The sequence below is a fragment of the Anarrhichthys ocellatus genome, unplaced genomic scaffold, assembly GCF_004355925.1.
Source record: "Anarrhichthys ocellatus isolate YVR2014 unplaced genomic scaffold, GSC_Weel_1.0 scaffold15, whole genome shotgun sequence".
In the NCBI taxonomy this organism is placed as follows: domain Eukaryota; kingdom Metazoa; phylum Chordata; class Actinopteri; order Perciformes; family Anarhichadidae; genus Anarrhichthys; species Anarrhichthys ocellatus.
Window position 1 is genome coordinate 5,138,323 of NW_022280045.1, and position 21,558 is coordinate 5,159,880.

The 21,558-nt window shown below is 42.6% G+C and overlaps 4 protein-coding genes across 11 annotated transcripts; 1 reads left to right on the top strand and 3 right to left on the bottom strand.

The window, feature by feature from the left end:
- The first annotated feature begins 246 nt into the window (after positions 1 to 246).
- On the top strand, positions 247 to 5,788 carry LOC116387672 (phospholipid scramblase family member 5). 2 transcript variants are annotated; one of them, XM_031854966.1, is made up of 8 exons: positions 247 to 456; positions 2,249 to 2,606; positions 2,707 to 2,784; positions 2,913 to 3,105; positions 4,635 to 4,746; positions 4,842 to 4,941; positions 5,220 to 5,278; positions 5,498 to 5,788. In XM_031854966.1, the coding sequence occupies exons 1-8, from the start codon at positions 454 to 456 to the stop codon at positions 5,522 to 5,524; spliced, it is 930 nt and encodes a 309-aa protein (XP_031710826.1). In that variant the 5' UTR covers positions 247 to 453; the 3' UTR covers positions 5,525 to 5,788. The 2 variants fall into 2 exon arrangements, with proteins under 2 accessions (XP_031710826.1, XP_031710824.1); XM_031854964.1 differs by lacking the exon at positions 247 to 456 and having other exon boundaries at positions 1,492 to 2,606.
- On the bottom strand, positions 5,696 to 9,753 carry eif4e2 (eukaryotic translation initiation factor 4E family member 2). 6 transcript variants are annotated; one of them, XR_004213033.1, is made up of 8 exons: positions 9,574 to 9,753; positions 8,732 to 8,834; positions 8,496 to 8,651; positions 8,058 to 8,162; positions 7,798 to 7,950; positions 7,562 to 7,698; positions 6,936 to 7,334; positions 5,696 to 6,835 (listed from the first exon to the last, which is right to left on the bottom strand). XR_004213033.1 is itself a non-coding variant. In XM_031854971.1 (8 exons), the coding sequence occupies exons 1-7, from the start codon at positions 9,591 to 9,593 to the stop codon at positions 6,963 to 6,965; spliced, it is 702 nt and encodes a 233-aa protein (XP_031710831.1). In that variant the 5' UTR covers positions 9,594 to 9,753; the 3' UTR covers positions 5,696 to 6,835; positions 6,936 to 6,962. The 6 variants fall into 6 exon arrangements, 5 of the variants coding, with proteins under 5 accessions (XP_031710831.1, XP_031710828.1, XP_031710830.1 ...); XM_031854971.1 differs by having other exon boundaries at positions 6,936 to 7,011; positions 8,496 to 8,630; XM_031854968.1 differs by having other exon boundaries at positions 6,936 to 7,011.
- Positions 9,754 to 9,840: 87 nt separating this feature from the next.
- capn10 (calpain 10) lies at positions 9,841 to 17,168 on the bottom strand. Of its 2 annotated transcripts, none has more exons than XM_031854962.1 (13): positions 16,908 to 17,168; positions 16,081 to 16,335; positions 15,528 to 15,659; positions 15,173 to 15,369; positions 14,837 to 15,063; positions 14,612 to 14,753; positions 14,130 to 14,296; positions 13,778 to 14,034; positions 13,501 to 13,703; positions 12,009 to 12,264; positions 11,482 to 11,675; positions 11,304 to 11,349; positions 9,841 to 10,932 (listed from the first exon to the last, which is right to left on the bottom strand). In XM_031854962.1, the coding sequence occupies exons 2-13, from the start codon at positions 16,222 to 16,224 to the stop codon at positions 10,903 to 10,905; spliced, it is 1,995 nt and encodes a 664-aa protein (XP_031710822.1). In that variant the 5' UTR covers positions 16,225 to 16,335; positions 16,908 to 17,168; the 3' UTR covers positions 9,841 to 10,902. The 2 variants fall into 2 exon arrangements, with proteins under 2 accessions (XP_031710822.1, XP_031710823.1); XM_031854963.1 differs by having other exon boundaries at positions 10,913 to 10,932; positions 11,304 to 11,345.
- Positions 17,169 to 18,107: 939 nt separating this feature from the next.
- On the bottom strand, positions 18,108 to 18,841 carry LOC116387432 (eotaxin-like). Its single transcript, XM_031854513.1, has 4 exons — positions 18,738 to 18,841; positions 18,454 to 18,559; positions 18,267 to 18,347; positions 18,108 to 18,167 (listed from the first exon to the last, which is right to left on the bottom strand). Exons 1-4 carry the CDS (start codon positions 18,805 to 18,807, stop codon positions 18,158 to 18,160), a joined length of 267 nt encoding a protein of 88 aa, XP_031710373.1. The 5' UTR covers positions 18,808 to 18,841; the 3' UTR covers positions 18,108 to 18,157.
- Between the last annotated feature and the right edge of the window lie 2,717 nt (positions 18,842 to 21,558).

Genomic DNA, 21,558 nt, shown 5'->3' on the forward strand with positions numbered 1-21,558 from the left:
ATCAATAAAAGTACAACTGTAATGTTGTGATTGCTCAATCTCAGACATTTCATAATCAAGTGACACCTTCTTTGAGGCACATAGAGAGCACTGACACCCCCAGGCTTCCCCCGAAACACAGACACACTGCACAGCCCCCCCCACCTCTGGAAGCAGGATTTCAATTACATGGCTGAGTGGTGCCTTTCTAACCCAACAAAAGACAGATCCGGCTGGTTGGGATGGAAACATGGTCAGGGGGTGAGACAGAGCCGGCGGACAGGAGACACACACACATACACACGCTCACAAAGCCAAACATTAATACGTGAATATTCACACAAACACACAGAGGTGGTAAGGAGGTTTGTGCTTCACCCCTCCTGATCATGACGACTCATAGACGTTTGCCTGGTCTCTACCCTGTCACACTTAGATTGTCAGAGTCAGTCGGCACCAGGAGGTTGACTACAGATGGTAAGTAAGAGACTTCTTATGCTCAATTGTGCTATTTCACGTCATTGCATTCCTTCACCTTGAGATAATAAGGCTGTAGAAGGTGTTGGGCACCTGTTGTACTCTTCACTGCCTATATGCAGGACATGAGGTGGGGCTTCATTATGGTACTTTGTTGTGGAGGATAATGCGCAGTGTTGCATGCAGCTGTGGAAACAAACTGTGCGTGATGTGAATAAAAAGGAGGCTCAGGCTGGCTGCTGTGGTGAAATCACTTTAAGGCGAGAATGTTGATATTGGTGCCAGACAACTTTCTAAACCTGCTGTCCATTTCTGGATTTTCTTCTTCAAAACAATATTCTACGACACAAAATTAAACTATTTTTCCCTCCAAACTTTGCTGAATTTCTATACTTTAAGTGGACCTTGCACAAAAAATGTTGCTTCACTGTTTGCAACTGCGACAGGGAGTGGACATCGCTTTGTATTTAACACACAAAACAGGTTGGGAACTATTGATCATACCAGTAGCTCTCAAATTATAGTTGTAACTTAGCTTAAAACTTAAGATAATTGTATATATTTTAACATTACTTTCACCCCTAATTTACATCCATCGCCAGAATATTTAGCAAAACACCTCCTAAAACTTGTTAACTCCTCCCTCACACTATAATTCCACAGCTGATGTGTGGGGGCTAATTTTAAGAGTGTTTAAGAGTAGTGTTCGAGGGCACATCATCACTGCTAATGGCTACTCTAATTTCTAGTCTGCGGTATTCATTTACATGTCATGAAGAAGCGACTGCATTCTTCCTTCCGGCATTGTATAGACTATCTGCAGCCTCTCTTGTGAAAACACTGTTTTCACAAGAGAGGCTGCGGATAGTCTGTACAATGCAGATGGAGATATATATATCATGTTTTCAAAACACGATATATATATATATATATATATATATATATATATATATCTCTATCTGGTGGATGAATAGTGGTACTGCACTCATCATTAAGGCACTGGCTTTCAATGCAGGCCAAATAGACCAACCGGCTATGGTTATCTTAGAATAGGAATATACACTTTTTTTATTTTGTTGCGTTGTGGTGTGTGTACAGGTTTGTCAGGCCGAAATGAAATCTTTTATTGATGCTGTGTTCCATCATCATTTACTTATACCCAGTTACATATATACATATCAATCTCGGAATCCATCGGATATCAATCCGACGACGGATAAGCCTCTGGGGGCAAGGGCCAAGACTTCCTTTTCAGTGCACTGCTCATTGTTTACAGCCTGATAAGCAACTTGAGATGCAAGACTGGAATTGGAGTTCAATTTCGACTGGCTTATTTCACAAATAGCCAACCAAGATTCTATTTCAGCCACTACCTTCTGCTTCGTTTGCTCTCCACACAGACTGTTTACCTGTTCCAACCAAAGCCTGCTCGAACATTATTGGTCCATGCTACTCTGACTACAAACGGAAACCAAAGCGCTTCCGATGTTTCTTTCTGATTCAAATAGATCTTGTAGTTGCAGAGATACACTCAATTCATTTTGGGCATATAATTAATTAGAGTTAGTTTGTTATTAATGAGAACAAATACTGTCAATTTACAATACATTTTCCTGTAACTGAAAACATCCTGGTGAATTGTGTCGCACCATTTTGGAACCTAAATAATTACATCCAAACATAAACGAGTGACATCTGACCTTTATTTCATACACACCTGTGGCACAAGATGACTGTTTGTCTGACTGTTTGTCATAGTTATGTCATTGCTGAGTTCCACATATATTTTCAGTTTTACACCATGTCAGTAGTGACCAATCAGCCTCTTCCCTTTGGACAACTGGAGCGAGAGAAGCACATCCAGATGATCTTCAGAGCTTTCCACAACAGCTGTGGGCCTTCATGCGAGTGCCACACTCAGTCACTTGGACCAAAAAAACATCAAAATCCTCATGATTGGGAATCTGATGAGCAACTGCCGGGTCTGGCTCCTGAGAGGAAGATGGAGAACGGCTACACACAGCCACCAGGTGAAGTGAGCAGTCCAGGAGCGGAGGAGCAGTGCCATGGAGGTGCAGCAGGATCCCCCTTTATGTCTGCGCTGGAAACAGTCAGTCAAATACATATCACTGCCAGACCAGAGCTGCAAGGCGAGTATGAGGGATTACGTTTGTGTATTTGTGTGTAAAAGGGAACTCTTGCAGTGCAGAGATTTGTTTGTTTTAAAAGACTGATGCTTCGTCATTGTAGGTCCACAGTGTGTTCCTCAGAGGATCTACAGCATCACCACAGGAAGCAGCAGGTCACAGTTACTTGTGGCTGTGGAAGGTACTGGTCGCTGTTCAGCTACGTGTCCTATCTGAGAACATTCACATCCATCTTTCATAAAGAGAGAGTGAGTTATAGTGTTTTTTCAATGTATTCTCAGTCTCTCCTTGATCTCTTCCTCTTGTCAGAGAGTTCCTGTGTTTGTCTCCAGTGTTGCGGTCCTGCTCGGGCCTGTTCCTTGCAGGGCTTTGACTGTCAGGGTCGGCAGGTTTTTTATTTTGAAAGGCCCCTCAGGGTGGACGCCTGCTGCCTCGGCTGCTGCCTGATGGAGATGAGGGCCTACACGCCTCAAAAACATCTAATTGGCACTGTATGTCAGAGGTAGGATGGTCTCATCTCCGTTTTTATTGCCCTTGTAGCTTGAACAGTGGTGAAAAGTAAACGAGTACTGCTGATCAAGTACACTACTTAAATACATGTATAGTAGGCCTATTTTATTCAATGCAACTTTAGACGTCCACATTCTATGTAAACTTATTTTACAATCAACAAAAAACACTTTCAAAGCAGACAATGTGGTATAGGCACACGTGTGCTCTACTGTCACATCAGGGATCCACGGTCTCAAACAGCAGGAAGTCCTCAAACACCTCACTGAAGTGTCATCAGTGAATGCAGAATTCAGGAAGCACATGTTAGCATTTAGCATGTTAGCCTGACCCAGCGTGCCCCCACTGTAGGCAGCCTGTAGCGCTCTGGCCAGGTGGTGCATTAAGAAAGATGCAACCATGCCAAGGTAAACTGCTGATTGCAGCCACGCCCCATATGTGATCTTAATTGGATTATGCTTGAATGCCATCACTGTTGACTCGTGAACGCAGAGCTCTGCCCTCTTGTGGCTGCAGAAACACCTGCAGCTTCTTCTCTGCTGCTGCTGCTGCTGATTCATCTCCTTTCTTCTGCTCATTCTCACGCAGTTTATCAGGACTTTTTATGTGACTTGTGTTTTTACTTTTTAAAGGATGTGACTTGAAATATAGTGCAACACTTGTGATAAATAGTATGCTACTCATGTAAAAGTATAATTACTCAAAGAAAAGTACTCAAATTACTCTATTAAAAAATAGTGTTGCCGTTACATTTTTAAATGTAATCTCAGTTTTTTTGTCATTTAGGTGAATTAACCCTTTGACCCCACCATCAGAATACCAGCAATCTTGATACTTCACATTCTCAGACTGAACAGCTTGTCATGTGAGCCTTTTTCCATGTCACTCCCAGCCTCTGGCCACCCTGAACCACTGTAGATGCCCTGGCCCGTCTGTAAATAGCCATGAGAGCTTTTACTGTTCCACTCAAGCCGGGGTGTAGTCTAAACCTGGGAGACTTAATGCACAAAACAGCTGCTTGCACAGAGACACATCTACAGAGCTGCCCTGTGCTGGGAAGGAATGCGGCATCCTCCCTCATGGGAGTGTTGGCTGATGGGAGAAATGGAAACAAGTCTCTTGTAGTCAAACCAAAATACTTCCGTCTTCATTTGGCCTAAATCTGACTCCGGGGTTAGTTTTGCCTTTGTGTGTCAAAATTAGAGTTTTCAAGAAGCAGCACTCGATGAACTTGCCCCCAATTAAGACTAATCTGGCAGAGGTTTCGGTGACCAGATACCTACTTTATAAATATTCTCTCAGCTGTGCTTGAATAAAGCATGCCCCAGTTTGAACCCTTGTGGAACCAAGCAAACAATGGTTTTTGGTGCTTCAGAATCATGACAGCTGAAAATGTGATCAACCAAGCATCAAGGCTGGGCTGTGCCAGTGTGTGAAGTACTGGCCAGTGCATCTCCCAGGTTGCTTATTGCATGATTACGTAAGGAGATGTTGTTGTGTGATGGCCGACTGTGTTTGCAGGTGGAGCATGTTCACCCCTCTCCTGGAGGTGCGTGGGTCAGAAGGAGAATCGGCCATCAGAATCCAGGGCTCCTGCTGTCCATGCCGCTGCTTCTCCAACCAGCAATTCCAGGTAGAAACATTTAAGCAACGCAAAATAATGCAATAATAATGTGTTTCTACAAGTGTGTTTCAATCAGTATTTCTGGCTTTTTGTTCATACACTAGATTGTCTCCAACATTGGTGAGAAAATGGGCACAATATGGAAGAAATGGCCCGGCTTCAATGTGGAACACAACATGGACCATGAACATTTTGGGTTGGAGGGTGAGAATGATTTTCTAATTCCTCATGAAGTGGTCCCAAAACTACTCCCGACATGTCCAAAGATCAAAACAAAGCAGAGTTGAATTGGATGTAATTAACAATGATGAGAACATGACATTTGACTTTTGACTTAGCTTTCTCATTCATTTCTTTAGTGCAAATGAAAAGTAGCATGTGAACATTGAGGGTTTCTCAAATCCTCTGTAATCATGACACCGCATACTTTGGAACCACCGTCGTAACGCATTGTAAATATAATTTTAATGTCACTTTTTTAGTGCCACTCAATATGGAATCACATACTAAACTGCTGCTGCTGGCGGCCACGTTCTTGTTGGTAAGTATGTGAATTATTATCACTCTCGCTCCTGTGTTTCGTTGTATTAAAATAGGCCAAAAGAGACAGCAGAGGTATAAATAGTGAAACTAAAGATGGCTAATCCCATTTAGCCGCTTCAGTTTCAGGGTTGTGTTGTGTGTGCTTCCGTCATCGTTTACTAGATTACTTAATGTCTGCTGTGAAAAAGGGGCTACATAATTCATGTTTTCTCTACAGAATTATATGTTCTTTGAAATGAGCTGATCAATCGAGGGTAAACCGGACATCGGTGAAAGTGGTCTACAAAAATGAGGCGCACCCGCCGAGTCAGTGCATGGTACAAGAAACTGCATCGTTGAATTGTATTTGTAAGACAACCATTGAAATGTTCGGTCACAACTTCCAATTTATGAAATAAAATGACATGAAACCAGCTTTAGCAGCAGATGCATATTTGACATTTATTGCTATAATCCATCAGGTGTAGATCCAACAGTGTCTCTTCACTGCCGACGCACACCTGCACCCATCATCGCACCACCAAACACGGGCAGCATTACAGTTTTTCAACAAACTATAGGCGCTTTCTTGACGCGATTCCAAAAAATGCTCCCAAGGAATTGATAGAAACTTTAACAGACCCTGACCGTCGGCCCAGTCTCGTTTCTTTTTTTAATACAAACTGGCAAAAGGAGTGACGGTCAGTGTTTCAGAACTCCTACACACATTTGATGAGGACATTAAAGCAGAGCCCATCCCCTGGATTCTTTCAAGGCGGGATGAAGACAAAACAGACAGAAGGGGAAACTGGTTCAGGGTCAGGCTCGAGGCCAGGCACAGTGATTTAGGCAGCTTGGCAGTCCATTCTTAAGATGCCAGTTATACAAACTTCTGCCCAACACAGGATGGGCCTCATCCTTTGGGATTCGACTTCCAAGTCAAAGATGGAGAATCATTGCGGATCCAGTAAAGTGATCTTTGAAGTGGACTGTATTTACAAACATATCGTACACAATAACAGTTAGCATTCTAGTTCGAAATGACCAGAGAAATTGTAGTTAAAATACAGCACTGTAATAAAATAACATCTACCTGCCACCCTGTTTGAGTCCCAATAAAACAGATTAACAGAGATTAATTTGAAACAGCAGGAGGTGTGATGTTATGTTAAGCAATAAAATCAGATATAGTACTATAACAGATTGGTTTTGTTGTATTTTGTCAAGTACACTTTGTCAACAGCTAGTAACCAGATCAGCAAACACCAGTCACATGGCCTCCCTCTGGTGGCAAGTTGACAGATGTTACATCTTGCATTAAAAAAATAAAATGAAATTGGAGGCTTTGTTCTTCTCTGGTTGATTAAAAATAACGCACGTTTCTCTCTTCGGCTTGGTTCGGTGTCCGTGACCGGCTTCTCTGTTCATTTCCAATTTGACGCAAAGAAGGAATGGTGGTGTTCTTGCCTCTGTTCCTGACTTTTGCTCCGTCTTCATGTTACACAGCGCCAATTTCACGTAGAAGTATCCTTCCCCGGACTCGTCATCCTCCAGCACATCACATATACATACACACCTACGCACCACGAACAGAGACAAACAACATTAGCAAGAGACAAAGTACATAAGAGACTATTTATTTCCCTCCGAACCACCAATGTGGCAACAGCTCTTACTCTTGCAGAGGTGGTCTGTGTGAGAGGCTAAAGTCCACCACTAGGATTCACCAGTCCATGGAAGTCTTCCCATGCTCTGCCAACAAAGGATGCAGCACATCATCATTCAAAATAAACAAACCGTTTGGATATTTAGGTCTTTTCAAAAAGAGAATCACAACTATAATCCCGACACTAATGAATTTAGATCAAAAGCAGGTGAAACATGTTGAAGTTACAGACAAGGTTGTATTTTACTTGATAGTCTTTTCATAACATACAACAACAAATAATAGAAAAACTGATTTATTGGTTATATTGTTGACATTTTAATTTAAATGTACAATTTACAAAATGTCAGAAAACTGTAAACAAAATCATCAGTTTCCAGAGCCCAACCAATAGTTTTCAACCAATAGTCTGAAACCAAAAAAATATTTAAATTAGAAGCAGCAAATCTTCACATTTAAAACAGCTGGAACAAACAAAAACAAGAAATCACCACAATCTTCTGTCTTTGTGAGAAACATTAGCTCTGTTTTATATCATTGAAGCAACACTAATGCATTATAGCAAGTCAGTAAGAGTGTAATTTGTGAGTATGTGTGAGAGAGAGGGAGAATAATTGAACGATGAGACATACATACTTGATGCTGTCATTGTGAGTCTTGTACTCCATGATGGTGTTGGGGGGCAGGTTGAGGACTCTGCGCAGGGTGTCTCTGATACGGGCGGTGGTCGCCTGGTCGCCAGCGGTCTTGTTCCAAATGGAGATGATGTCCTCCTGGAGAAAAGAAGCAGAGAAGGCATGTCTGAGTAAACCGAAGTAGGCAGCGTGCGTGACTCGGTACAAACAGGCGCGCGTGTCCGATTGTGGGTTTACCTGGAAGCGTACCGACACCACGGCCCCGCAGATCTCCTCTCCGACCATGAACTGCTCCCCGAGCATGGCCAGGATCAGGTTCTCCCAGCAACGAGATGCCAGGCCTTTCCTCAGACGGATAATCCACTTCCCACCCATCTTATTGGCATCATCCTAAAAGCAAGAGACAGGGTTTCAAAGAGGGCTTTGCATGTATAAAACCAAATAGATACGATTCATTACAAGATACGGTCTTAAGTGTATAAGATCGCAGTACTCACCTCCCACATAGGTTTAATACCCTCCTTGAAGAGGTGGAAGTCACTGTGGCCTGTCAGATCACCGGGCCGGATCATGTGACTATAGAAACGCCAGAACTGCTCCACCTTGGGAAGGACGAAACAATGTTTGTATCAGAATGAGTCAGTCAGGATAAACTACATTTTCATTGCAGACTAAATGCAACAGCACCACCCATGTAAGAAGGCCTTACCAGAAACAACTGGGTATTCAATACAAGTGGAAACTTTTCTGTATTCACAATGAAGAGATATTTTAGAGACAATTGCAAGTGACAAATAATTGTTTTTAAAGATGTTTTCAGAGACCGCCCCCCCTCCCCAAACTTTTGCTTTTGAAGGTTTTTTATTCAGAGGGTCTCCCGTGTAGTTCGCACACCGGTATGCCCCATCTAAAAGAAGTCATGTGGAGGGACTTACCGAGGCGAAGATGCCAATCTGTTTAATGTTCTGCTCGTAGCTCTGAGTACTGGCTGGTCTCCCTGGGGTGCGTCTGGAGTACCAGAAGGTGTAGTTGTATTGAAGAGGGTGCTCTCCTGCCCCTGGCACCACCATCTGCAGAACATCAGAAAGTGACTGAGACACACAATTAACCTTAAAGCTCCAAAAACACACACACACACACACCAGTCATTCTCTAATAGCTTTAATAATACCTTTTTCTTGATGTTCTGGTCCTCGTCTTCAGTTTTTTCCTTCTCACCGTCTTTCGGTGAGCCTTGGTCCTGGTCGTGGTCTCCACTGTCATCATCTTTCAGACTGGAATTGATGAGCAGCAAAAACAAAAATGTTTGTGTCATGCACCGACTTCTTTTAAAGTAAGAATGACTTACAACTCTGTTGGCAAGTAATTAGGTACAACGTTACCTGGCTTAATACAATGCTGTCTAAAGCAACAGAAAGACAGGTCACTTTCTGGTGTTAACAAGTTTGTGGTGCTGTTTGTGTGTTGTGTTTTAGTCAAAGGTCTTTATGCTATTCAGTGTGCCCTCATTAGTATAACAATGGGAAACACTTTTACCGTTTGTGATGCACACGTACACACCTGTACTTAATCTACTCTGCTCGTGAATATCCTACGACACACGGTTAGCTGTCAGCCCGTACTTTAAGGCCATGGGAGTCGAGTTTGAACCGAGACTGCGCGCACGTCTCACCGCCTCTCGACAACTGCCACACCGAGGATTCAGGGCCTGTCCGCCTTCCGCAATGCTAAGCTACAGCTAACAACAGAGCACATCCCCATTTATACAATACTATGTACTCTTTGTTGTTACTTCCCTTCGTTTTAAACGCACTTGTGTGTGTGTGGACCTCGCTCTCGTGGGGGTTTATAAGCCTAACGTAGCACAGAGCGTGCAGGACCACGCAATTAAAGCTGACACACCTCTTTTAACACGCAGCAGCTTTCATTAGCGTTATTCTCCCACGTAAATGTACAGTCGCGACGGGGGCCCACTCTCTGGCAGATATCCCACGGAAACTTTTGATTACTCACGCGTCAAATTTGTTGTTCATTATTTTCTAGGTAGGAAGCCTTTCGGAGTCCGACCAGTCTCCTGAATTCCGCAGGAACAGCAGCGAGCAGAGCAGACTCACGTGCACGCGCACGCAGTGTATTAGTCGTTGTGATGAACGTGGGGGTGACACATAGCTTTCCTCAGTTTTTGACCTAATTAATTCATTTATACGCACTGGAAATCCAAATATACACAAATATAAAGCCAAAATCACATCAGATAATATGGGAAATATAAGCACCAACTTATCTTTTAACATTTTATTCATCATGTCTAACTCCCAACCATAATAAATACACATCACTGTACCACTCTAATCAGTTAATTATAGCTTAGTAAAAGTCTCTGTTAACACTGGGTCTAATGAATCATCAGAAAACCCTGTGACTTCGACACAGACATGGCTACAGGCAGGCAGACACACCAACACACATACGCAGCCTCGACACAACAAGGGCCGGCGGCCTCTTTTCATGAAGCGGCCTCCTCTGATGTGCCGCATCCCTCGTTTCATCACTTCCATCCATCCGCTTGTCATCTGTTCTTGCGGCAACTTCAAACCATGGCTCTGTTCAGGTCCAGGCAGAGCTGTGGACCGAGTCTGGGGGGACAAAAAGGGAGCTGGAGGGGGGGAGGGTGAGGATGGAGTCAGGAACAAAGTGGACTTCTTTGGGTCCAGCCTGGTGAGCATGTTTGGGAATGAGGACTGAAAAAGAAACTGTCTGAGTCTTGAGACAAACCATAGAGGCTAGGTAAGGAGTAGAGCGTTTGGGGGTGAGGGACGGGAGGATGGCTCTGGCATGGTATGGCACGTTATGGTGTGGTGTGGTTTGGTTGGCTCTGCTGTCAGAGACCAACCCCTCGCCCCTTGCCCCCTGTGCCTCTGTGAGGACCTTCATGAGAGGACCCTTTGTTCCAGGCCGGCAGGCGTACCAGTGAGTGAATGAGCAAGAGCAGCGGCGGCCCTCTTCAATTGCGGCTGTTTGTTTACACCACCAAGTCCCGTCATACTTCATTAGCAGCCCAGCCCACCGACAACCTCTGATGTCCTAATCGCCGATGAGTGTGTGGCTGCCCATCAGCCCTGAGCCTCAGCGGTTCAGAATAAAGAGGTTTCCAGGATTCCCACTAAATCAGCCTGCCTGCCTTCTCAGCCACTAGTGGTACAAATAAATACACATACATGCACACACACACACACACAGCCTCCGTGGTGAGGGTGGATGGGAGAACTGGTTCTTTCATCGTGGGCCAAGAGGCACCGGGAGGTGAGCCGACGTCAGTGGAGCAGCAACAGTCCCAGAGAACTAGCTTTGCATCACAGAGATGTGAGAGATCTGCCGCCCAGAAAGAGACAAAAGCAAGACAGAGCGATTATTCAGTGCTGCCATCCTCTGAGCACAATCACAGACTTTAAAATGTGGCTTTAAAAAGGTAGCATTCAGCTATAGATTGATTGAATGTTTTTGATTAATAGTTTGAATTTGGTGTCTATTAAATGTGCAGCATCCTTTACTATCTATGTGTCTATCTGTCATTGGGTGACTGATGAAGATTCTGCTTTATTGTAGAGTATATAGGTTGTGTTTTTACAGAGCCTGTAAATCACAATAATGAAGCATTTGGTGAAATAAAGAAGACCCATCAGCTAGTGTTGTCTTTCCCACATTTAGCGCTGCACAATAACAAGTTACTTCAATGAACTGACCTCCTGAATGGCTCTTCCCAGTCTCTCCTGGCTCTTCACCACCTTCCTGAAAGAGACACACATACATTATTATTTCTGACAACAACAACAACAACAACAACAACAACAACAACAACAATATTATAAGCTACTGCTATTAGCTGTGTAATCCCGTTCTAATGACAAGAAGAGAGCCCACCTGTGTATTCTGCGAGCCAGGCTGAGGGTGAAGTTTGCCGAGCAGTCGGGCTGATAGGTGGACGGCACGATGGTGTAGTCTCCGGGAGAAAGACAGCAGGCCAGACTCACATCCTGGGTGTAGCAGTGAGGGACACAACTGGCTGCCGGATCCTCGCCCCTTGGTAACGTCTGCTCAGACTCCCCTTCTGGAAACTGGATGCAGAGTGATGATCAAATGCTGTATAATTACATCCATTAGCTATTTTATTTTAACATATAGTGTATTAAGAATATTTTTTATATTTCATATGTTTTTCTTTACAGCAGATAATAATTATAATAATACAGATATCTTAAAAGTCTGTTTATAATCTATTTATAATTGTGTCAGAACTACAAGTGCACATGATTTGCTGATCTAACACTGGCACTTTCACATTGATGTTTATTTAAACGTTGATGAACGGCTGAGGTTGAATGTTCACAGAGGTGAATGGCCCCGTACTTTTAAATGACGCTGGTACTCTCCCTGAATGTTTCACTGACCTTGTATATGTGAAAGCCAATAGGGTGGAGATCCGTGTCAGGGCGGCTCTGGTGCAGGTTAATCCTGATATTAACTCCTGACGTCACTGCTGACTCATCGCACACTGTGAAAGGGAAGCAGGGGTTCTGCCAGTGAGACAGGAAATTCCTGCTTCCTCCGGCTGTCCTTCCCTCCGCCCACGAGCCCCGGAAGTAACTGCTCTCCCACTCTCCATCTGTTGTCAATGGCAGTGTAGGTGCTGGGCTTTTCAGGGCACTGAGGAGGACACCAACATTGTCATGTCAGGAAAACTTCCATTGAATCACAGCACTTCACGTGGCAAAACACGGAAGTAGGAAATAAAAATGAACCAGCAGATGTCACTGTTTACTTGCTGTCATTCATTTTTAAGGGACATCATGACCACAGAAAGTCTGTGTGTGTCATTTGATTTTATCAACCGTTCCGTCTGATGGAGTTCATACTCGGCGGGTGTTTTGCTGAGGACCCAAGAAATTACAAGTGTCAAGTGTGAGCTCTTGAGATCTACGGGACAAATGCAGTAGAAGTGCATTATGTACACACTGCTTGGTGTAACGAGAGGGGACCACCGAAAAGCATTCTGGGTAAAGCTCACTCTCCGTCGCTCACTACGGCACATTCAAGAATCGCTGAAGTAAGACAGACCTTAGAGACTAGAGATCTACCTACAGTGTGGGATGTTTGTATGAGCGGTTACAGGAGGCCTGTATTCTGAACAGTCACGTGTTGAACAGGCAGTGCACTAGTGAAGCATAAATCGTGATCTCAAATTAATAAATCGTGCACACAAATACGAAGAACACATTTAACAATGGTGTTGATAACATGCGTAAGGGCGCTACATGATATTCAAAGCATCAGTAAAGCATCAAACAACTATTTGCAATTTAAAGATATAGTAATGATGCAATAATAATGATGTTAATAATAATAATAATGTAATCCGAGCTTCTCTGTGTTTTGTTTACATGGCTGAGCGTGCCTTTTAACCCATGTAAGTGCACGAGAGCGTGAGCCATTGGCTCGCTCCTGTCCAATAGATATGCTCTGAATTCTGTATCGAGTACATTTAAGGGATGTTAAAGATAACACAACACCACGAATGGAAGCAGATATTGTGTTATTTTTCATCCATTAAAATGCGTGAATTGTAACCTATTGTTTCACAATTTCTGTTCAGTTCCGTTCATTTGTGCATCCAATTTGACTGATTTGAGATATTGAATTAATAATTTTTGCAAACCAATTAGTCCCCCCCCCCTCTCTATGACACCCTTTGGGCTCCAAAGAAACAACGTTACACATATCTCTAAAAGTACCGTAACTTTTTAAAGATGTAAATACAGTAAATCTCTATGATCTGTAAGTTCAAACGTTATTATGAAAAACAAACATAACCTGGATGCGCTGTATGTTTCCTCATAATGTTTCCATAGAGAAGACGAGCTTGTTGCTCCAACTGGTCCTTACCTGAGGGACGTGGAAGAGGAGGAAAAGGCCCTGATGAGGAAGCGGGCCTCAGCTCCTGGCTGGTAGGTGCTGGGGATCAGCAGGTAGTGTCCAGGCTCCAGCTGCTCACGGAGGACCACCTCTCTCTCGTAGGCATGGCAGCGAGTAGAAGCACAGGGAGGTTTGTTCAACATCCGGCTGAGATTAAAACGCCTCTTCTCCACCTATTGACAGAAACATGTGAGTGACACGATGTAAAGACACAAACATTTACTTTTCTAGAAGTGATAGCACAGACCTTCCACATGTGTAGAGCAATAGCCTGGTAGTGCTGGTGTGTTGTGTTGTTGCTATCCTCGAGTGCCGTTTGTGCGCATTGCTCTGTGTGTCTCTGTTTTCTATGCTGTAGCAGGGACACCAGCACCTCTCCTCTCTCACACACTTTGAGCCAGAACTTTGGGTTGCTGCCGTAGCTGCTGCTGTTTCGGCTGCCCCCGGCCGAGTGCCCTTTCTTCCACCGGCCCGCCAGCTGATGGTTGTGTGTCAGCAGATTTCCTGTCGGAGAGAGGAGCGTTGCGAGGTTTTAAAAAAGGGCAGACGAGGAGGTCAAAGTCAGTTTAAAACAGTCTTGAGCGAATTAAGGGAATCACCAGTATAGATGCTCTTTAGGTGCCCCTCGTCACTGATGGGGTAGCCCACTGTCACATCATCAAACTGGGACAGAAATTCAGTTTCATCCAACCAGAACTCGCCCTCCGCAACCCTGGCTTGTAGGTCCAACGCAGAAACGGGGTCGACAGAACTCCAACCCAAACCACTGCAGACAAAGAGGAAGACCGAGTGACTGCAGACTGGGGCTGAATCTAAATGGCAGACTTGTGGATTTTAAAAGGTGCGTACATGTGAGTAACTAAATCATGTCCGCAAGGTGCTTTAGTGCATCTTCTCTGGACTTTCTACAGACTTTCAGAGTGCTGAGCCTTAGTGCAGACTTGATCAGATAAACCATTCATATATCATCATTCAATAACACTGAGATATAATTACATTGTCAACACATAGGTCATACACAAGGCAATGACTGTGGTGTGAAGGCTCAGCTCTTAATCTTAACTATGACACACATGCCTACCTCCCTATCCAGGCCCCTCCCCAGCAGCATCTTCCCCAGGGGTTTCTGATCCTGAGCAGCAGTACTTTGCTCCCTGACACCATCTGGACATCCAACCACTCCATCACAGTCATGGCGTGGTACTGACCGAGCTCACTGGCACCTGCAACAGTCATCGAGGTCATCAGGCGATGTGACACAGGATCAACATCGCTTCTATCTGCAAGAAAACAACTTCTTTCTGACCTCCTGGGCTGCTGTGAGTGGAGCAGCTAACCGCACACTCGTCTTTCACTGGAAACAGAAGGTTCAGGTCCAGGATTCTCCCCGTGACCTGGTCGCTGTCTTGTTCTGGTCTCTGCTGCTCCTCCTCTGCCTCTCCCAAGCTCCAGCGTTCAGCCAGGCCCCCGGTAAAATCCACCAGGGCCTCGGACACCTGCCCTGCCCACAGTCGCTCATATGAGCCATGAAGCCTGAAGAGGAAGGAAGGGAAAATTTCACTAAACACGTAGTTGGTTCATAGTGTTGTTCAAAGTAGGTTTAAAGTGAGAGATAAGATGGGAAATTCCACGCGTTACTTACTTGGCGTAGGCTTTCTCCAACAGGGCAACCCAAAAGGCAGTTGGGGAGTGGCAGCGTGAGAAGCAGAGAGTGGAATTGATACAGGGCAGGCGGTCGTCGATGGTCACTTCTGTCCAGAGTCCCTGCTGCCAAAAACAAAAGTGGAAGGAGCCCCTGTACCTGCTGTCGTCCCACTGGGGCTGCTCTGGAGGCAACACCTGCAGAGAGTCACAGATCAACACAGCAGTAAAGGACACACAGCAGACAGCATGCTCACGACCTACACAGTCAATGCAACCGAGTCTAAGCACTGGGCCAGAGCCGTAGATCATTAACATCTATTGAAGTCTAAATGACAATACAGTTGTTGCTCTACCTTGTTCAGTAGCTGTTTATTCTTGAGCAGGAAGGTGCAGGCACAGAGAAACCAGCAGTCTCCTAATAAGCCTTGTTTTGCATGACCCAGGCTGACGTTGTCAGGGAAGAGAGCGGGCGACTGGCAGATCTCCTGGAGGTGTAAAAGAAGACAGAAATTGAGAAAAACACACTTAAAGAAGACTTGCAATAACTCTGGCATTTGGGTTTTGGGGAGTTGAAAAAAAAAAACGAGGTGCAGAAATGAGTTAACAGAAGATGTCAACATGAAGGTCAGGGCCTCATAAATATTGGTTGTCACCCAATAAGTTTCTTCGGGTTGCAAGATGATAAACAATTTAATAAAAAACACATGTCTTTTACTACATATATTTGCTTTTTGTAACCTGTACGCACTCTTTCATAACCCAATCAACCAGCTGATGAGGGGAATCCTTCTGTGGTTGAACAGATCAACCTGTGACAGGGTGATGCAACATTCAATCTCCGACAAAAGAAAACGCACAAGGAATACACGACGGCATTTCCCACTTCCTCTTAGCACTGGGTCTGACCTGCGGGCGTCTCCAGGTGATTTCACCCTGCAGCCGGGCGATGGGCGTGGAGCTGTCAGAGAACAGGGAGGCGTCGTCTGAGGGGAAGTCCTGGTCCTCAAACAGAGCCTCGCCTCCACACTCTGCTCCACCTGCTTCTTTCATGGCTCCTGCTTCTTTTTCAACCTGGATGGAACCTGCTGGGTCCGTGGGTGAACCTCAGCCAGCTGTGACCATCCTCACGGCCTCTTTGTACACTTCACACATGCATTACACCTAAAAACAAAGTTACATTAAATATGAATGAGATGTTGTTTATTTGTGGTTTGGTGCAAAGATCACCAGCAGAAAGATGCAACCTGCTGTAGATGTAGGTAGTTTAACTCTATTTATCTGTGATCATAAAGGGACTGTTTTGTGTGTGTGTGTGTGTGTGTGTGTGTGTGTGTGTGTGTGTGTGTGTGTGTGTGTGTGTCTTTATTTTCTTCTTTTTGTTTGGGAATACTTCAACAAGTGTGTTATGTTTATTTTATTTACGACAGAAACAAACAATATCAGTTCACCTTCCCTCATAATCCATTAATATGTGTATAATAAAATGTTACAATGAACATATATTGTAACAACATTGTATGCATGTAGTTTTAGGGGGAAACATACTTTGGTTATTCGCCTAGCTTAAGTGATAAAAGAAAAATATTAACTGTTACCCAGAACCGTAATAACTGATATAAAAAAAAAGCTGTATGAATATATCTCCAAACCAAACTGTAATATTGCAGGTAATTGCAGGTAAATGCAGGTAATTGCAGGTACTTGTGTGGAGCACCTCTGTTTCTGTTTCTCACCTTTCTCCTCTTCGAAGCATTCGTTCTTCATCACAACACATCAGCTAACCGTTAGCTCCAGCTAGCTTAACCTGCACACATGTAGTAGCATCGTATCTCCGTATCGCTCCATCTTATCGTGGTTTCACAGCCACAACCACGATTACATCGAGTTCTATTTCTCCCAAAAACATGAGAGATGTCATTATGATCAACAGTTATACATACAAACCAGGCGCGTGATTCTTGCTGAGTATAAATACACGTAAAAGTCTCTTCCGCCTGGACGTCCAGCAGTTCATTCATAAAGTGAATCCTTCCTGTGCAGCTGAACACGCCCGCCACCTACTGTCGGTATCGGGAATTACACACGGTCGACTGCCGTTTGTACGGATGAAAATAAATTATTATTATTATCAGGTACATCTGGCTAAAACTAATGCAGCCTAATTATATTTTTTATATATAGATATATATATATATCATATTATAATATAACAACCCTGCAATAAATCCTACCTTAATAATGATTATATTGTAAAAATTCCATGGTGATGTTGGAGGATGTAGTTTGTGATGCTGTTGTGAATTGCATTGCGTTATACTAAGGGACGCTTCCAATATGTTGTCCTCCTGTTGTTTTTATTATCAGTGAGTGTATACTAAATATGTGAAATACAGTAAATGCAGCAATTAAACACAGTTTTAAGAAGCGAACCTCCATGAAGTTGGGGTTTATTGCAGGGTTGTTGTCGTAGACTGCAATATAGTTAAGTGGCAACTGAGGATATGTAAACTCAAGCACTGTCCTTAGTATTACTGCCAATTTTACTTCCCTGTTTTCTCGCCATCTTTCTTTCTTTCTTTCATGTCTTTCTTGTGTTTTCCCTTTTTCTATCAGTGTATTCACTCCTTCCATTATTTCTTCTTCTCTTTTGTCATTCTTTCCTGCCTTTCCTCCTTCAGCCGATCAAAAAGGGCTTTTACTTTGGATCCTTGAGTACTCCTAATGCTTGTTCATTTCAGCAAAGAAATACAATTGTTCTCTGGCCATACAGATGGTTTTTCATCATTTATATTTAAAACATCAGATTTAGGTACTTGGATAGATGAACACAGAAAAAGTGAATGCAAAAATATAGTTTTTATTGGCTTTAAAGTAGTACGAAAATATATTAACTGACTTTGAAACAATACATTTAATTCTTCTTGCATATCTTTGTGTCTTTTAGCTGATTTGCTCAGGTGATCCCCACGAGTTAAAATGCTGTTCAATGTTTTCTAGTTGGAGAGACAAAAAGGAAAACATCACATTGAGTCACATTCACAGATTGTTGCATCTTGACTCAAGAAATTTGTTGAATACCGAGATGAACTTACTCTGGTACAGACTTCATGGCCTCTTTCACCCATTCTCTTTCAGGATCAGCGCAGAGAAGTCTGTTTTTCAAAGTCTTGAAACTGTATTAAGACAACAGAAGAAGTTAAGGCATTACAATGGCAGAGCCAACATCTCTGTTTGTTACAGTAGTGTGTTTCTTCTGAAGCACTGGTTCATCTTTCTTACATTATTGCCTTGATGTTGCAGTGATCTGTGACCTTCTGGATTTTGTAGCATTTCAGAAATTTCACAGGGATTAAATTTTCTTGGTACTGTCTGCAGCAAATGGGACCTTTAAAGAAAGACATTGCAAACATTTCAGCATAAAATAGGCAAAGTTACAGATTAAAAGAGACACTTTAATGTGAAAACAGTGCATAATCTATAGAAATACAGGCAACAACTGGTAATTTCCTAAATAAATAAGTGAAATGTATCATGTACAGTGAATAGTTGCTGAAGTCACTTACTGCTGTCACTCAGCACCACCAGCAGCACCAGTATAAGAGAGAGGCACACAGTAAGCTTCGCCATCCTCATGCAGCTTTTCTTGAGCAGGATGTCGGTTTTCTGATCTGGATTCTCAGACAGAATGAGCTGATGGCGTTAGTCTCAGTAAACTTTAAATACTCAAATGCCAAAGGTAATGTCCCACCACAGAGCAAGAAAGTACTGCTGGAAATACCGATGCTGCAATGTATCTGGGTCAAGTGGGAAGAGTGGGCATTGCGTACTTTTAATCACAATAGTGGTACAAAACCCCCTTTTCTCTGGGTCACGAGAGAACAATTAAAAGATGAAGTATACTGTACATGTAAAACACTTTCTGTTTTTTAAAGATACCTGCATGTTGTTATGTTGACGATTAATATTACAAAAAAGGTTGTACAGAACAATAAATGGTGTTCATTCCTTTGAATGTAAACACTATTAAATCAGTTCCTTTCAAATTGCATTATTTTACAACTTTATTTAATAAGCACACGTGGAATGTAACTACGTACTCATTCACTCAAGTACTGTACTCAAATATCCCTACAAATTTGAGGTATTTGTACTTGCTTACCCTCAATCTTATGCTACTTTAATCTTCTCCGCTATTTTGCAGATTCAAATGTCACACAATACAGGTGATCATTTTATACGATATGACATATTTTCATAGTTAAAACTGACGCGGTTCATTTTGACTATAACAATAACATGACTGTCAGGAGCGGTTCTGCGTACTTTTGCTCTTGATGTTTTTACTGTATATGCTGATGATACTTTTAGAATAGTTTTACTTAATTAAACAGTTTGAACAGAGTATTAGAATAAAGTATCTTTATGTTGGTATTGCCAAGTGCAATATCTATATACTTCTTACAGAACTGTTAACGTGGTAGGCTCATTGAGATCGGTATCTATTGTTCAAGAGAGAACTGAGAACCAGAATTATGCAACATACAATAGCAAAGTTTGACAGGAACCCCAAACCCCTACCTCACTGCACGACATCCTGCTGACCTTTTTTCCGCACACAAACAACATGATGAGGCAGCGTATAGAAAATACATCGTTTGCAATTATGACCGTAATTTTCATTGTATTTATTGTCCTCACATCAAATGACCATTTATAGCAATTTTTATAACATGTCAGTTAATATAATATACTCCTGGTTAATATAACACGTCGCCATCGCTCATACTAATTTGTAAACGTTGAGATGATGCAGATATGATTACCAAGTGAATGTAGTGACAAGCAAGTCAGAGTCAAATCAAACACACGTATGACAAAAGGTCCAAACATACGAGAAAATATCTTCTCTTTCATCAAAACACTGTCGTTTATTTTTCAGTGCAAAACATTCATTTAAGGACATGATTACATACAGTCTATGAGAAAGAAAAAGACATCTTGACACATCTCAGGAGGTATAAAATGAGTGACTGGATCGTTTTAGCTCCTTTAGTTTCAGGGTCGTGGTGGTGTTCATGCTGGTTCACTGTCACGCTGTCATGGCTTTACTGGGACAATAGGACAGAACAATCGTTAATGTTATTAGTGACAGATGTGCTTTTTCCTGCTATGACAAGTCAAAACGTCTGCTCAATCAACTTCGTATTATTAGCAAAAGGGCCCTAAAGGAATGTTTGGTAATTTCAAACTGCTTTGGTTAATTCACTGGCAGATTTGTGCATTTCTGTGTTTTGTCTCAGCTCCTCTGACTGGTTTGGAGTGGGCTGTGAAAAGACATACTGAAAGATCACAGCGGAGCTGTCACCTTAAACCCCCTTCTTCTTTCTGTGAGTAGGTCTTTTGATGTCTTGTTCTCACAGAAACCTGGATTCCTAAAATATCCCTTACATTAAGAATGATTTTTTTAAAGTTATGTTTTACTTTTTTAAAGCCAGTCTTAAAGCAAAATTCCCCATCTGCTCATAGGTACATTCACAGAGCTTTTATTTTAAAAGCAGAACACTTCATTTGACTAACAAAGTTCTGATGACTTATATTAACTTCAGCTGAATGAGAAATTTGAGTTTTGTCCACCGTCACCCACATTTGAGTCGCACTGGAAAGGAAACACTTCACGTCTAGTCTGCACAAGAGGAGCGATTACAGTGACCAATAAATCTTTATGTACATATGTACATGTGAGTATTACGTGTAAGCTCTGTCTCACTGCTAAAGTACATCAGAGACAATACTACAGTTGAGTTTTAATGCTGTAAAAATGCATAATGCAGGAAATTAGTGTACTTCAATTATGGTGTGGTTTTGCTGGAAAGTTTGTGATGTTTGTGCACAATTATACAACTATTAAGTTAAGTGTTGCGTGACCTATTTCACTTTTTCCCTTTGATGCATGCTTCTTGAGTAATACGTGTTCCTCTGACCTAGAAAAGAACCTCGGTACAACCTCAAAGCAACCTACTTATGGAGGTCCACATCTAGGCGGTGCACAACGAGGTCTCCGGTGGAACTTCATCTCTTCATCCTCTCTAAATTTTAAATCTCCGATTGTTTTCTTTGATCAAATAATATTCTACCTTAAATAGTACGTGCACTAAGAGAGGAGCCACACCTGCGTAACTTCCCATGTTGAACTGGCTCTGTATAGAACTCTTTGTTATATCAAGTTGTGGTGATTACACCTAATGCATGTATAATCAGATGTTCTATTATTTATATATTCACATTTGGTCGGCTCAACATGCGAGTGATATTAATTCATTCATATTGACGGTAAAATCACGAAAATTACAACACTGAATGTTCATATTAGTTGTTTTTTATTTC

Coding starts and splice junctions, on each gene's coding strand:
- LOC116387432 (XM_031854513.1), bottom strand. CDS start 18,807: ATGAGGATGGCGAAGCTTACTGTGTGCCTCTCTCTTATACTGGTGCTG. Junction 18,560..18,737: donor GGTGGTGCTGAGTGACAGCA/GTAAGTGACTTC, acceptor CTTTCTTTAAAG/GTCCCATTTGCTGCAGACAG. Junction 18,348..18,453: donor TGCAACATCAAGGCAATAAT/GTAAGAAAGATG, acceptor GTCTTAATACAG/TTTCAAGACTTTGAAAAACA.
- eif4e2 (XM_031854967.1), bottom strand. CDS start 9,593: ATGAACAACAAATTTGACGC. Junction 7,951..8,057: donor GTATTAAACCTATGTGGGAG/GTGAGTACTGCG, acceptor TCTTGCTTTTAG/GATGATGCCAATAAGATGGG. Junction 7,699..7,797: donor TGGTGTCGGTACGCTTCCAG/GTAAACCCACAA, acceptor TCTTTTCTCCAG/GAGGACATCATCTCCATTTG.
- capn10 (XM_031854962.1), bottom strand. CDS start 16,224: ATGAAAGAAGCAGGTGGAGCAGAGTGTGGAGGCGAGGCTCTGTTTGAG. Junction 15,370..15,527: donor ATAAACAGCTACTGAACAAG/GTAGAGCAACAA, acceptor GACTCTCTGCAG/GTGTTGCCTCCAGAGCAGCC. Junction 11,350..11,481: donor CTGGCTCGCAGAATACACAG/GTGGGCTCTCTT, acceptor TGTCTCTTTCAG/GAAGGTGGTGAAGAGCCAGG.
- LOC116387672 (XM_031854964.1), top strand. CDS start 2,186: ATGACTGTTTGTCTGACTGTTTGTCATAGTTATGTCATTGCTGAGTTC. Junction 2,607..2,706: donor TGCCAGACCAGAGCTGCAAG/GCGAGTATGAGG, acceptor TCGTCATTGTAG/GTCCACAGTGTGTTCCTCAG. Junction 4,747..4,841: donor TCTCCAACCAGCAATTCCAG/GTAGAAACATTT, acceptor TTCATACACTAG/ATTGTCTCCAACATTGGTGA.